Genomic DNA, 15,808 nt, shown 5'->3' with positions numbered 1-15,808 from the left:
GTATACAGAATGTTCCCGCAGGAGCTGGAACAATTGGAGTGGAAAACACACAAGGAGGGAGGGTTAACTGGCTCCATCTTTTCAGTGCTGTACACATTGGGCACAATGTTGTTCCCAGTGGTAGAGGAATGAGCTGTGAGCAATGACGTAGCATGCTAGGGCTCTTCAGTCTTGAGAGAAGACAACAAAAGCAACAACATGCACTTATATATCTCCATCCACGCAGGGTAGCGTCTCGGAGCTTTTAAAGACCACTCAGAAGGGACCTCATAGAGGTATATTTTAAATGGGATTGACAAAGTAAACCCAGATAATTACTTTAGGATGTAATATGACAGTAGAACAGGGGTACATACGTTTAGAGTTGTAAAGGGCAATTTTAGGACAGATACCAGGATGTTCTTCTTTTCACAGAGTGTAATCAATGACTGGACAAGGTTGCAAGAAAGGGTGATAAAGACCAGGTCACTGGACTCATTTAAAAAGTAGCTTGATGAGTTATGTGGAGATGGAAGGATGCGTGTTTTGTATGAGATTGGAAGGATGATTCATCCAAACCAATCTTGTGATCTTGTAAATATTCCATTCATAACTCCAGGTGGTGCCAGCAGCATTTAAAAACATCACATGTGGGGATCACAGATTGTATACATACAGGTTATTTTGCTGGAGTACCTTAACTTAGCTGATCTTACGTATGGTATCTTACTAGGATCAGTAGATCAGCATCATTTATAATAATAATCATTGCATTTGATATAGTGCCTTAGCATGTCTTCAAGACATCTCAAAGAGCTTCACAGAATATACCATAAAGTGAATTGACTGTATATTTTGTAGATGAAATGCAGCAGCCAATTGTGCACAGGCATGTGCAGAGATAATAATAATCCTTGCATTTGATATAGCGCTTTTCACATCTTCTAGACGTCTCAAAGCGCTTCACAGAATATACTGTAAAGTGAATTGACCATATATTTGTGGGCGAAACGTGGCAGCCAATTGGGTACAGCAGTGTCCCCAAACAGTCGTAGATTGAAAATTATCAATTTATTATTTTTTTTTGGAGGGATTATTATTAGGCGTGTGGAGTAAGGAAACTCGCCCAAGGTTTCGCCCTGCCTGGAATTGAACCCAGGTGTCTCGCTTGCAAAGCGAGTGCTCTAACCACCGAGCTACAGGTCTCCGCAACTCAAATGCAAGGATTATGTAAGATAGGGAATGGAGCCCACTTACCACATCACTGGAGAATAGGATTCTACACTGAGCAGGCCAATCGACTAACAATCGGGTTCCTACTTGCTGCTCGGTAAACAGAGGCGTGTGGAGGAAGGAAACTTGCTTAAGGTTTCGCCCTGCCCAGGAATCAAACCTAGGTCCTCTCGCTTACAAGATGAGTGCCCTAACCACTACCCTACAGGATTTATATAGGAATAGGGGATAGGTCCCTTCATTACCTACCTGAAAATTGTTATTTTTTGTGGCTCCCCCTGGTTCAGTAGTAAGCGTGACAGAGCGAGAGAGTGTGGTATTGAGGCACATGGACCACAACAGTTCCAGGGTCAACCCACATCCCTTGATCTGTTTGAGTCAGCTTATTCTACCTGGCCTAGTGATGTAGATCTGGGCGAGGGAGGGAGAGAGGGCTTGATTCCAACATTCCGTTTCTAAGCATGTCACCTTGGAGCCAGTTCAGCTCCAAAGAGACCCCGCTTACCTCTCCACAACCCCCAAGCCCCCACCCTCCCAGGAGGATTCCTAATCTTTATCTAATGACCCTCTTCTTCCACCCAGAAATGTGTGTTCATGGACAGTACTGACTATATAGTTAAATAGGCTGACAACACTCACTGTTTCAGCTCACACGTTAATATATTGGGAGGAGCGGAGTATCTGTTAGACTGGGTGGTCTTCCTGCGTTCCACCATTGCCATTGTTAGAGAATGAAAACACATTTTATTGAGCACCAGCAGAAGAGGTGCTCAGCTGCCCTTTAATCCGCTAATTACAGGCTGTGCAACAGTGCTGACTGGGCAATACTTGAGTCTTAGCCACTTGAGAAGTACTTGGGGATCCAGAAAACACCAGGCTAGTTTTCTGCTGAGCACATTAACAGAATGGCCTATACCTTAGAGAAAAACACTAAAGAGATACAATTGGAAACTCAACTGCATGTGGCCCTCTCAACCAAGCTTGTGGAGCCTATGGCCTGTGTGATCTTAAATAAAAGACCAGCCATTCACTTCAATAGCAGCTTTGTTCTGTGAGTCTTTAGGTGTTTCTGTGATGTGTTCCACCACCCCCCATCCCCCCAAGTGGATGACTCTTTCAGTGCCCTGCCTCAGCGTAGAAGATAAGCTCCAAGAATTCAGACCTCCGAGAGAATTCACTGTACAGAGTCTGTCCCTTCTCTTCTCCTCGGCTGTCGTGAGCTAACGTGGTGCTGGCTTCTCAGCAATGAATCACATTTCCACACTGGCCTATCAATCACTCTCAGGTAAGATACAGCACAGGTTAGATACAGGTTGAAACTCCAGCCCCGCTGCCCTAGCAATAACTCCCGAGTCAGATAAAGCACAGGTTAGTCCTGTAGCATGGTGGTTAGCGTGCTCTCCTCTCAAGCAAGAGCACCTAGTTCGATTCCCGAGTCGATTGGCGGATCACTTTCCATGGGTAATAATCCCCCCAAAAAAGAATTTTGGTCACTCAAACCACGACTGTTTGTGGGGCACAGCTGTGCACAATTGGCTGCTGTGTTTCACCCACAAAATACACAGTCAATTCACTTCACAGGATATTCTATGAAGCACTTTGAGACGACTCAACGACGTGATAAGGCACTATATGAAATGCAAGGAATATTTCTCATTATTATTAGATACAGATTAAAACTCCCTCCACATTGCCCTATCAATCACTCCCAGGTCAGATACAATGCGGGTTAGACAAAGGGTAAAACTCCCTCCACATTGTGCAGGGGCACCTTTTCTAAATTGAGTGTATGGTTACAAATATAATATAGGATTTCACTAATGCACACAACGGGGCTGAAGTAACACACTTAGATTTCATATTGTTAGATGTTGGCTCATGATCTCTCCGGGAAGGGGGAGAAGAAGATACAGATCCTTCTAACATAATTGTACTTTCTTAGTCTTCCTTTTTGAGAACAAACGAGAGGTGTTGGAGATCTTCCACAGTTATGGGAACAATATTCTGGTCTGGCACAGTGCTTGGCTTTTATGCAGTTGAATGATAAGGTACAGATGGATGTGAATACACAGAATGAATGGATACAGCCTCTTGAGCAGTATCGAAACACAGCTGCGTTATGGATTTTTTGTAGGTCTCTCCGATTACTGGCTGTTTATATGAAAATCTGTCTCCTGAGGGCTTTTGTAGAAGCAGGTGACAATGCAAGAGGAACATCTGGTTTCTCACTCCTCCCCTTCCCATTCCCACTTTGTCCCACAAAGAGTCGTGGATTGAGTGACTAAACTTTTTTTGTGAGGAGGGATTATTAGCCTCGGAATGCGATCCACCAATCGACGAACAACCGGGTTCCTGTTTACTGCTAGGTAAGCTTGGACATGCTTAAGATTTGATGAGAATTAAGAGTTTACTTGCCACCAGTTTACATTCACAGCTGGATCCCAATAAACAGCAAAGGCTTTGTGGATTTGGTTTTCTTTTGACCCTAACTATAAATAGCCCCTTGCAGATCCCTATACCATGACCTGCTTAGTCATTCATATTGCTGTCCAATTTCGACCCAGCCAAAAAAAAGCACTTCGCAAAACTACATTTACTGTATTATGCACAAGGCTTTGAATCTAGTGGGTGGGAACTGCCTGTGAAAGGTTTCCAGTCAGTGCACAGACCTAGGAGAACTGCACTTCATTCCCAAAACTGCAGGATGTTTAAATGGTACACATGGATCTTCAATTCTGCATGGTGGGAGAGAATGGGAAGAAGTTTGGTACTTTGGAATTCCATGTTATGGGAATGGATGGGAATAGATAATAATAATGATGATAATAATCCTTGCATTTGATATAGCGTCTGATCACATCATTGAGACATCTCAAAGAGCTTCACAGAATATTTTGTAAAATGTACTGACTGTATATTTTGTGGGCGAAACACGGCAGCCAATTGCGCACAGCAGTGTCCCACAAACAGTCGTAGATTGAATGACCAAATTATTTTTTTTTTGGAGGGATTATTACCCCTGGAAAGTGATCCACCAGTTTACTAACAACTGCTAGGTAACTAGATGTGTGTGGAGTAAGGAAACTTTGCCCCACCTGATAACAGTGTTAACAGGCCTGTTAAACATGGAGTTTAAAATCACTTTGAACAACTTTAAAACCAAATTGAACAATCCTTGCATTTGATACAGCAACCTTCACAATGGGAGGTCAGATACTTCAAAGCTCTTCACAGGATATATTGCGAAGTGTGCATTTTGTATGTAAGCATGGCAGCTGATTTGCACACAGCAACATCCAGAAAAACAGCCATGAAGTGAATGTCCAATTTTATTTGGGGGATTGCTGTCTAGGACACTGAGAAAAACTCCTTTCTCTTTTCAAACAGTGCAATGGGATCAAATTGCCCACAAGATGCATAGTCAATCCACTTTACAATATATTCTGTGAAGTGCTTTGAGACGTCTCAATGACATGATAAGGCTCTATATTAAATGCAAGGATTCTTCATATTATTATCTTTAAACGACCACCTGAACAGGTAGATGTGACCTCTGTTCGATGCCTCATCAGAAGGACGACACACCCCAGCACAGTGTGGAGTGTCAGCCAAGACTGCGAATTCAAAGTCCCGACGTGGGGCTTGAACTCATAGCGTTCGGATTCAGAGCCGAGTGCTACCAACTGAGCTAATCTGGCACCACCTTTTCTGCTTAAACCAGCATCCCTGAACCATAGAACAAACACACGTCAACCCTCCTCTCTCGCAGACCTATGAAAGCCTCTGAATGATCATATAAGAGTTTCAGATACAACATTTACAAGCTGGATGCTTTGCCTTCACTTGCAAATTTCAGCTTGATAATAATCTGCTTGTGATTGCTGACTGCCAGACCAGCAGATCCAGCCACATTCTGTCAGCCTTCCCCAGCATGGGATTTGCAATTCCCTGGCTGTTACTTTCACAATCAGTTGTTTCGAAATCAGAAATTACAATTACCAAGTCAAGGCTGTCGGCTGGATTCGCAGTCTAGGCTGAGACCCCATACAGTGCTGGGGGTGTCGTCCTTCCAATGAGTCTGAAATGAGACAAGTGGCCTGGACTAGGTCACCCTCCGATCTGTGATGTGGCTCAAATTGTAGATCTTTTAAATCTCTGATGTGTGGCTTTAGCTCTCCAAACCCAGGCGCCCACCCCACGCCCCCAAAATACATAAAAACAGCTCACCGTTCTCCTGTATTTGGCAGAAAACAAAGACATTGTGCACCTGGCACCATCAGGTGGAACAGAAATGTGGGCAAGCACCCCAGAAGCTCCTCTCTCCCTCTCCTACTGCTGCCATGGGGCCCCTTCCTCACCCATCTATTGATATCGTGGATAATTCTCTTCCCCCATCACTGAACCCATCAGACTATTCCACCACCACCCCCCCCCCTCACCCCCTCACATACATACATACACACACACACACATACCCTACACTTCGTCAAGTATTGTCAGATTCCCATGATGAACTTTTAAACCCAAGCAATTGAGTCTTTGAACAGGAAGGGCCTGGCTTTCCTTTGCGTGAATCAGTTCAACCCTCCAGTCACTGAAGCCAACTTGCCTATCAGATTATGCCCTCTCAAGTCAGGGTCAGAGAGAGAGAGAGAAAGAGACAGAGTCAGAGTCAGACAGAGAGAGAGAGTGACAGGGTCAGAGAGAAGAAACAGAAAGACAGTGTCATAGACATACAGACAAACAAAGTCAGACAAAAAGACAGAGTCGGAGAGACAGAGGGAGAGCAGAGTTAGACTTGTGCTCTGACCTGCTCCAGACGGATCTCGCAGTCTCCCAGTACCTTCTTGCTGCGGAAATATTTGGCCCTGAGAGAAGAAAAGAGAATACAACTTATTCCAAGGAGAATCAGAAATATGTGCCCGGGCTGCATGTGACACACCAGAGAGGACACAGGTTGGTGTGCACTGGAACACCACTGGGCTCAGAGGAACAATTCTTATTGAGAAATCCCATTAAGAAATCGCAAATTGGACCCAGTGACTCTTTTCCCCTCCCGCCTTCGTGTGCCGCTGATCAAATTCATCACAGATGGGAATTAGAAATGTATGGCCTGCATTACCAGGTGGTAGAGACATCTCAAAGTGCTTTACAGAATATACTGTGAAGTGAATTGATTGTATATTTTGTGAGCGAAATGTGGCAGCCAATTGCCCACAGCAGTATCCCACAAACAATCGTGGACTGAAGTACCAACTTTTTTTTCCCCCAGAAAGTGATCCGCCAATCGACTAACGATCAGGTTCCTACTTCCTGCTGGGTAATCAGGGGCATATGGAGTGAGGAAACTTGCCTAAGTTTTCGCCTGGCCCGGGAATCAAACTCAGGTCCTCTCACTTGTGAGGCGAGCGCACTGATCCCTATGATACAGGACTCCATTATTGAGGATGTTGGGATAGGAGACGGGTTAGCGCTGATGTGCACACAAGTGTGTCCCATAGACCCAGAGATAGGAAGACAAACCTCCTGCCTCCCAGAGCAATTCACTGGCACAGCTGTTAGTGTGCTGTGGGAGCTGTCTTTAATTCCAGACCAAACACCGATGGGAAGCGAAATCTCCTTTCTATCTCTCACCAGCAGCTGCAAAAACTCCAAAGTGGCAGACACCTGGCCTTCCCCAGCCCAGCTCCCAGGAACATGAGAACACACAACAAGCACATCTCCTTCAGATGAAACATTAAACCAAGGTCCCATCTGCCTGTTCAGGTGGATATTAAATAAATAATAACAATCCTTGCATTTGATATAGCAGATTATCATGTTGTCGAGACGTCAATTTTTGGGGTGAACCGCGGCAGGCAGCCAGTTGCGCACAGCAATGTCGTGGAGTAGGATGAGTTATTATTATAAGCACTTCCTAAACGTCCAGAAGATTTGGACCATTTCATTTAATACCTCAGATTAAGGGCCAACAAAAACAGAGCAGTGCGGGAAGTAACAAACGAATCTAGAAGTCCAGGAAGGAAACCATTTACCGAACAAAAACATTAGCTGTTGGTTTTGTAGTTCGCCTACATATATGTAATCACTATACTTCACAGTAAATCTTGCAAAGCACTTTGAGTCATCTGGACAATGTGATTATTCTTATCATTGTTACTGTTATTATTATGAGGCAATGAATTGTCATCTCAGACGGAGTCTGGAGCCACGAGCAGTCACTGTCTGCCATCTGCTGACTATTTGACAGCAGCTCAACCACTCTATGCCCCACACTAACCAGATCAGTCAGTGCTCTGTCTGACAAGCCTCTCCAAGGGCTCCTCACAAGCCCGTGTGGAAGCGGACACATCGATGATTTTACTTACTGACAGCCAGGCCTCAGGAGCCCCTCCCACATCATCATGATGATAAAAATAACAACAATCCTTGAATTTGATATAGCGCCTTTCCAATCAGGCAGATTTCAAAGCGCTTCATAGGATTTACTGTAAAGTTTCAGTGGGGCTTGTAGACGAAATACAATATTATAGTTCTGGGAACATAATATTGATATGTATTCCTGGATGGGGCGAAACTTTAGGCAAGTTTCCGTACTCCACATGCCTCTGTTTACCTAATAATAAGTAGGAACCCGGTTGCTAGTCAAATGGAGGATAAAAAGGAAAGATAATTTGGCTATTCACTCCATGGCTGTTTGTAGGACACTGCTGTTCATAATTGCCTGTCACATTTCGCCCACAAAATACAGTCAATTCACTTTACAGTATATTCTGGAAGCGCTTTGAGACGTGTGATGAGGCACAATATTGAATGCAAGGATTATTATAACCTGGACTCCCCAAAGTTATCAACGATCTCCCCTCCTCCAGCTCACTCCTACCCAATTCCCAACTCCCATGCAGTGTGAATTCCCCCGAGAGCTCCCGATGCTGTTGCTGAGGAACCCACCAGTCCGTGTGGGCATCATCCACCACCAGGAGGATCTTGGGCTTGCGGACGGCGGGGGGGCCCTGGGCGGCAGGGGGAGCATTCCCCGACTGCTCCACCAGCCCCGCAGCGGCTGCTGTGGTCTGCTTGACGACGTTGGTGATGGAGCTGAGGATGCCAGTGCCTGTGGAGGGGGCGGATGATTGCCGGCGCTCAGGGGCCGGTGACACCGGGGAGCTGTCCGGCCGCTGCAGGTCCATCATGTAGCCATTCGGCAAGTTAGCCACAAAGCTGCTGTCGGAGAGTCGTCGGCGCAGGAAATTCATGTTGCAAAGAGTTGTGTGGGGCAAGGGCGGAAGCTCACGTTCTCAGGCTCGTGGGTTAGGCTGCGGTCTGAGCGGACGGACGGTCAGCGAGGTCTGGAGCGAGAGGCTTGCAATCCGTCAAAGCCTCGTACAGGCTGCGAGACGCCGCTCAGGGCCTCAGCGAGGGGATGTCTCGGGAGGGCGTCCAGCCCCGGCGTGCTACTGGATGTGTACGATCAGCTGCGGGTGTACGAGCCTTCCTCTGCCGTGCCCCGACCTCCCAAGCAAGCGGCGCTGATCCTTCCTGCAGAGAACAAACAAGCAGGCGTATGAATGATCAGACTCGGGTGGTGACAGCGGTGGGGGAAGAGAGTTCCTGCACTTGGCCAGACACAGCTGGGATCAGCGAAGGGATGTCTCGGGAAAGCCCACACGCCTCTACTGTTACTATTTGAACCCGGTTGTTCAAGCCCTCTGGGACGCTACCTTGAACGAGGGGCGCTTAGTAATGCAAGTTGTTATTGTTGTTGGTCAATTGGCAGAATGCTTTTCAAAGGGTGTAATCATCGCTTCAAAAAAAATATGGCCACTCAATATTTTGGAACTGTTTGTGGGACACTGCTGAGCACAATTGGCTGCCACGTTTCACCCACAAAATACACACGTCAATTCACTTTACAGTATATTCTGTGAAGCACTTTGAGACGTCTCAACGACGTGATAAGGCGCTATATCAAATCTACATTATACTGTAGACAGTCTGCTGGTCAGCTCCTTCTGTGTCGTTCTGCAGTCAGCCACAAGAGGGAACGGAAGAGCTGCACACGGTGAAATCCAGACCCATTCTCCTCGCAGTCGCTGTGGCAGAATGTATAATAGATAATAATATAATAATCCTTGCATTTGATATAGCGCTTTTCACGTCTTCGAGACGTCTCAAAGCGCTTCACAGAATAGATTGTAAAGTGAATTGACTGTATATTTTGTGGGCGAAATGCGGCAGCCAATTGCGCACAGCAGTGTACCAAAGTCGTGGATTGAGTGACCAAATTAATATTTTTTTTCTTGAGGGGTTATTATCAGGCGAGTGAGGAAACTTGCCCAAGATTTCGCCCTGCCGGGAATCAAACCCAGGTCTTCTGCTTGCAAGGTGAGTGCTCTAACCACTGGGCCCAGCACCGACTGGAGACTGAGGGTAGTCATGAATTGCGTGCAGGAGAAGTTGCAGAAGCAGCAGGTGAGGCTGGGACTCCAACCTCAAACAACAGCAACAACAAAATTACATTTGTATAGCGCCTTTCACATCGGGAAGTACATCCCAAGGCGCTGGACCTGCTTTGATCATTAAACCCTTGTACACAGACGTATGCACCCACATACACACAAATATGCATACATGTACACAAATGCGCATTAAAATTCACATTGATTTTCAGAAAAGATAGGGCAAAATCTCAGTAACATTCAATAACGTTACATCAATAATATTTTTCACTTCACAGCAATGTAACATTATCGAACGGCGCAACGTTTACAGCACGAATACAAGAATGCTTTGACAAGATGTCACAGTCGTTGAATCATCTGCTCGTGCACAGTGTAAGAGCGCTCAATCAGTGTGATCTTTGGATCAACCATTGAGAAAGGGATGTCTATAGCAGAGCAGCAAGAGAGCTCATAGACCACACGAGTCACACGTTCACTGATGTTAGCTCAGCTCACTTGTGGCAACCGTTGGCTGTTACAATTGGTTTCTGTGCCCTGGATTAGTTGGGGATGGGGTGGGGAAAGAATCACCTAGGATTGCGGCTTCTGATCACTGTCCAATAATGATTGCTGATGGAAAATATTTGTCTAATCAAGTGCTTGGCTGTGATGTCCTCTACATCCGGCCCCTTGGCTCTCAGGTGAAGAACGGTCACGTACGCCAGACCGGTCGCTGGGCGGGGGGGTCGGGAGCTCTTCCCACTCAGCTCCTGTGAACCTTGCAAGCCAAAGCACTAATGGGCAGGGTTGTCCCAGCTGGACAAGCAATGGGAACAGTTGCCAGGCATTGCTTTTAAAAAGCCTTGGCCAACCTGAGCCTAATAATCTCCGGAAATTGGTAAACAGGATATGTCCCTCAAGAGAGAGGGCGCATTCCATTCCAACAATCTATCTCTGCAATATCCAATGCATAGGCGGGATCATGGAATTCTCAGTTTGATTTGGATACTTTCAAGCATGATGATGTATGTGTCAAGACACCCGACTGACCAAAATAAACCATGTATTTGATTTAGCGCTTTTCACATCATCAAGACATAACAAAGCGCTTCACAGGATTTACTGGAATGTGTAGGGACTCTGTATTCCGTAGTCTAACCCGATGCATTCCCACCTGTACCAAACTTCCTACCACCGTTAATTCTTTCCTGATCCAGGAAGACTGATTGAAATTTGAGTTTATCCCTGGAGCAGTTCTCAGAGAGCAACCACAGGTCCAATTAAATTCCAGTCACTCAGCAGTATCTACAGTCATAATAATGGGTATATATAGACAGACACATACACAGACCAGCTCAGTACCCTCCCTCCTCTGATGGTGAGTGCTGCCCCAGCTGGCACAGAATGGACCAATGCTCGGTGTTACCATTGCTTGGAGAGTTCTGAAACAAGCAGCAAGCACCGTCAACTCCTGTGCATTCATGGTTTTGCATTTCACCTCGGGGATTCAGTAGCCAACCACTGTGTTTTAATGTAAGGTTTTAATAGCAAAAGAGGGTATCCGGGTTTGATTTCCAGGCAGGTGAAACCTCAGGCAAGTTTCCTTACTCCACACGCCTCTGTTTACCTTGGAGTAAGTAGGAATCCTGTTGATAGTCGTTTGGCAGATTGCTTTCTGAGGGTAAAAAATTGGGTCACTCAATTGATGACTGTTTGTGAGACACTACTGTGCACAATTGGCTGGAGCATTTTGCCTACAAAATACACAGTCAATCCATTTCACAATAGATTCTGTGAAGCCTTCCGAGACTTCTCAATGATGTGTTAAGGCATTATATCAAATGCAAGGATTATTATTAATAATAATAATATACTTTGGTTCAGGTGACTTAAAAAGAAGAAATAAACATTTTAAAGGCGCAACATCTTTAAAATGACATGTGTTCTGAAAGCCGATGTAGATGCGATAAGCTGAATGGCTTCCTTCTGCATTGCAAATTCCTGTGATTACGTGAAGCAGACCTTGAAAACCAAACGTGACTAACTAAACATTTCTGGTTGAAGCTGAAATATCCAAATTTTTCCCAATCTGGTTTGCCTTTAACCTCGAGTTTCTAATGAACCAGAGGCAGATATGTGCAGAGAGAGAGTAGAGATAAATTATTTGTTTCTTTTATTAAGCGCTCCTAGGTGCTGCTCCGCATGATGGGTGCTATATAAATGCAAGTTGATGCTATACAAACCATCTTGCTCAGACTCCTTTAGTTTAAAATACCACCACGTCTCATCCGGCGGGACCATTTTGGCTTAAAACATAAGCTCACGCAGCTCTATTGTGGATCAATTTTAAATTCAGTCTGAATTCAGAAACCGTTCTTAATAAGAAATGGCTTCCTAGTTATGGCTGAATTTATGCATTCTTCACAATTCTGCGCAAAGTCAAATCAGGCTAAGTCTAGGTAGAATTTCAAGCCTAAGACTGTGCCCTTCCTGTTGATGTCCCAATTGGGCTTTTAAATGAAAGGGGCCAATTAGTTGTCAGAACTGAGAGTGTTGCCAGTTAATGACTAGTGTTCAGGGCTTTCTTGGCTGTGATCCAGGACATTGGCTGAGAAGCACCTTCTCTCTCTCACTCCAAACACTGCTGCACGGAGCAGAAATTTAACAACCATACCAGTTCTGAAAGCTTTAATTAATCCGACAGCAGTTGTACGTTGTTGAAAGATTAAGGAGTTCTTTCCCTGACAGATTATTTAAATGTCCAACTGAAATGAATACCACCTGCTTTGCTGTGCTTGGGTTTTATGTTCTTCTAGTCCAGCAGGAGTGATAAAATAAACACAAATTCATCACCTCCTTTGAAGCTCTGACACATCCTGCCAGCTCTGAACAGATTTCTTAATATTTTGCCTAATGCCCCAGAATAATCTCTCTAGACAAAATGTCAGAGCCAAACTTCAAATACCACTGTTGAAAACAAATCAAAATAAGAATACTGATTGTGTCACTGACTTTTAAAGGGTTTGTTTGCTCTTTCTTGTCTCGGATTTAAAGGATTATAGTTTCAACCTCTCTGTATCTCCCTTTAAACCTGGTCGAAGAAGAGGTTTGGGTGCCTTATAATGATAATCTTTGCATTTGATATAGCGCCTTATCATATTATCAAAGACATCTCAAAACCCTTCATTGGCTTTTACTACAAAGTGTAGTGAATGCTGCAGCCAATTTGTTCACAACAATGTTCCACAAACAGCCATGAAGTGAAACACCAATTTTATATCTAAAAATTATTGACCAGGATCAGGAAACTCCCTTTACTTTTTGAATATCCCACTCTGTTTCTATTAACCTTGCAACCAAATGCTCAAGCAATAAGGATCATCTGAGCTGGATGAGCAGCAGGAAGCTTATCAGTGCCTCATGGATTTTCCTTAGGTTCAATTCCAACAACACCTTAATATGGGCTTTGGAGTCCCAATAGGTCCCATCTTACTTTAAGTAAGTTTCCTTACTCCTCACCTCTGCTTACAGCAGTAAGTAGGAATCTGGTTGTTAGGCAATCAGTGGATCGCTTTACTGGGGGTAATAATTCCTTAAAAAAAATTTAAAATTGGTTTCTCAATCCACAGCTGTTTATAGGACACTGATGTCCACAATTGGCTGCTGCATTTCACCCACAAAATATACATTTAATTTGCTTTACAGTATATTCTGTGAAGTGTTTAGAGATGTCTCAAAGATGTGATAACGCGCTATATCAAATGCCAGGATTATTATTATTATCTTGGCTTCTGCCAACCCACAGGGGTGATATGGTTGGAAACCTGAGAGAAAGGTTGTGCAGTCCAGATCTGGTGAAGAGAAACTTTGCTCTGAGATGCTATATAAATGCAAGTTGTTGATTCTTCTACAGGTGTTGGGGAGCTAGAACTGGAAACTCTTAAGTACAGCCAAGCATTTCCTTGAGTGACAGGCTCCCAGCTGTCCAAAAGAATTTACAGCAATTTCTAACACATAGCCTGTGTGAATTCTTCCTATATAGAAAGTTTGAGTATAGAAATATCCACTATTGTACTGAAATATCTGATGATGTGCACTGTGTCTGAACCCTCAGTGCACAGAAGGTTCAAATGCAGACCTGTGTGGTATTGTACAGAAATAATTTAGCTGATGCACAAGTGTGAATAAGTCACTGTACAGAGCTCCTGCTGAAGTATTTTCAAAAGGTAGTCAAGAAAATCTCTTCAATATGGATATAGCCCCCACTCCCCCCAAAAAAATGAGTCAGTTATTTCCTCCGGGGACATTGCCATTACCCTCCAGTGCAAGACAGCTCATTGTTTCATGGAGTATTTCATGTCTGTCTGTACAAACCACCCAATCTTCATCACCTCCATCTATATGTACTGCTACACCCTTGAGCTGTTTCTTTACAGATTCCATAATAAGGAATCCCATTAGAATTTCTTGTGGGAGCTCCACTCCAGAACTAGATCACTGAGAGTCGCTGCAGGCCATTTGATATATTTGGAGACCACATTTGCGGCAAATTTATCAATAAGGAATCCCATTAACATTTATGGGCTTGTCTCCAGTAACTCTTTTAAGAAGCCCTGAGCTGCAATTATTTCCTCTGTCCTGCTGAGACCGCCTCTTACTGTGAGCTGGTGACAGCGAACTCCTATCAGAACAGGGCATCTGTGTTCTCTTAGAGCAGCAGAACACTACTAGTGTTGCCCGAGCTCTCCACATAACTCCTCAACTTGCCATGTTTCCATTGGATTTTCCTCCTGACATACACAAAGTTTAGCAAATTTACCGACCAGTGGAAAATAAGCTCCTCTTTCTACATACTGGAGCATCACTGGCTCATAGTGAGGTCTCTACAACAACAACAAGATTCCATTTATAGAGCGCCTTTCACGTTGGGAGGACGTCCCAAGGCGCTGTACAGTTGGGTTAGGACCCGAGCAGGGGGGAAATGGTCAGGGTGAGGGAAGGGAGGGAGCGAGGAGGGGGTAGAGAGTCGAGAGGGGAGCTGAAGGCATGGTCAAACAGAAAGGTCTTGAGACTGGCCTTGAAGGAGGAAAGGGAGGAGGCAAGGCGAAGGCACTGGGGGATAGAGTTCCAGAGCCTAGGGGCTGAGAGGCTGAAGGCCCGGCCACCGATGGTAGGGCGGTTGGGGCGGGGGATGTGGAGCAGACCGGAGCCAGAGGAATGGAGGGTACGGGCAGGTAGGTACGGGGATAGTAGGTCGGAGAGGTAGGAGGGAGATACCAGCTCACACTGTGATCTATACAGTGACACCAGCTCACACTGAGGCTCGGACTGCTCAGAGCTCATAGCATTAGTTCCAGTCCATAGTGATATCAGTAAATCCCACTAAAATTATGCCCTGGGAAGATATACGCCGTTACAAACACCACAGTGCTCCAATACACAACCCAATTCAAATTCCTGCCAAAATCCTGATAAATAAATATATCTTCTCCAGTCTGTCGGTGCTGAAGTTGCTTGTAGAAGCACCAAGAGTGGATTCTCCAGGCTCTGGGATCATGCTGTGATTCAGTGTGAAGTGTCCAGGTGGGTGGGATGATTTGTAACGCACAGCTTCCCGTTCGTCATCTGCTCCCCCGCTGTTCACTGCGCACAGCCTTTTATATACGTGTGCATGCCAGCAGGGTGAATAACGGTGAGTTTTTCAGCAGCTGAGAAACGGATCATGACTAATCAGCCTGAGGACAGTGAAGAGTGGTGAGAGGAGACACTGTCCAGACATCTGCCCCGAGCCACACGCCCAGTGACTGACAGCTCAATCGATAGTATCTTGGCAAACAGAAATGAAAGTTCTTTGACTTTCCTGTCATTTAATAATACAATAATCCTTGTATTTGATACAGCGCATCACGTCATTGAGACATCTCAAAGTGCTTCACAGAATATACTCTAAAGTGAATTTACTATATTTTGTGGGCAAAACACAGCAGCCAATTGTGTGAAGCCATGACCCACAAACAGTCATGGATTGAATGACCACATTTTGTTTTAAGGGATTATTACCTTCGTAAAGCGATCTACCAGTCCACTGACAACTGGGTTCCTACTTACTCCTAGGTAAATAGAGACATATGGAGTAAGGAAACTTGCCTAAGATT

General features: G+C 44.9%; 1 protein-coding gene across 1 annotated transcript in view; it reads right to left on the bottom strand.

Annotated features, from left to right (window-relative positions):
* Positions 1-15,808, bottom strand: part of LOC103181814 (synapsin-3) — a 95,214-nt gene that overhangs the window by 64,381 nt on the left and 15,025 nt on the right. The window contains exons 2-3 of the mRNA XM_042335290.1: positions 8,164-8,751; positions 6,023-6,080 (exon numbers count right to left, since the gene is read on the bottom strand). Coding sequence (XP_042191224.1) covers positions 6,023-6,080; positions 8,164-8,468 — 363 coding nt within the window. The 5' untranslated portion in view covers positions 8,469-8,751. The remainder of the gene's footprint in view (positions 1-6,022; positions 6,081-8,163; positions 8,752-15,808) is intronic.

Source organism: Callorhinchus milii, unplaced genomic scaffold, assembly GCF_018977255.1.
Source record: "Callorhinchus milii isolate IMCB2004 unplaced genomic scaffold, IMCB_Cmil_1.0 Scaffold5, whole genome shotgun sequence".
NCBI lineage: Eukaryota > Metazoa > Chordata > Chondrichthyes > Chimaeriformes > Callorhinchidae > Callorhinchus > Callorhinchus milii.
The sequence above is the reverse complement of the archived record's forward strand: the minus strand, read 5'-3'. Positions and strand labels throughout refer to the sequence as shown.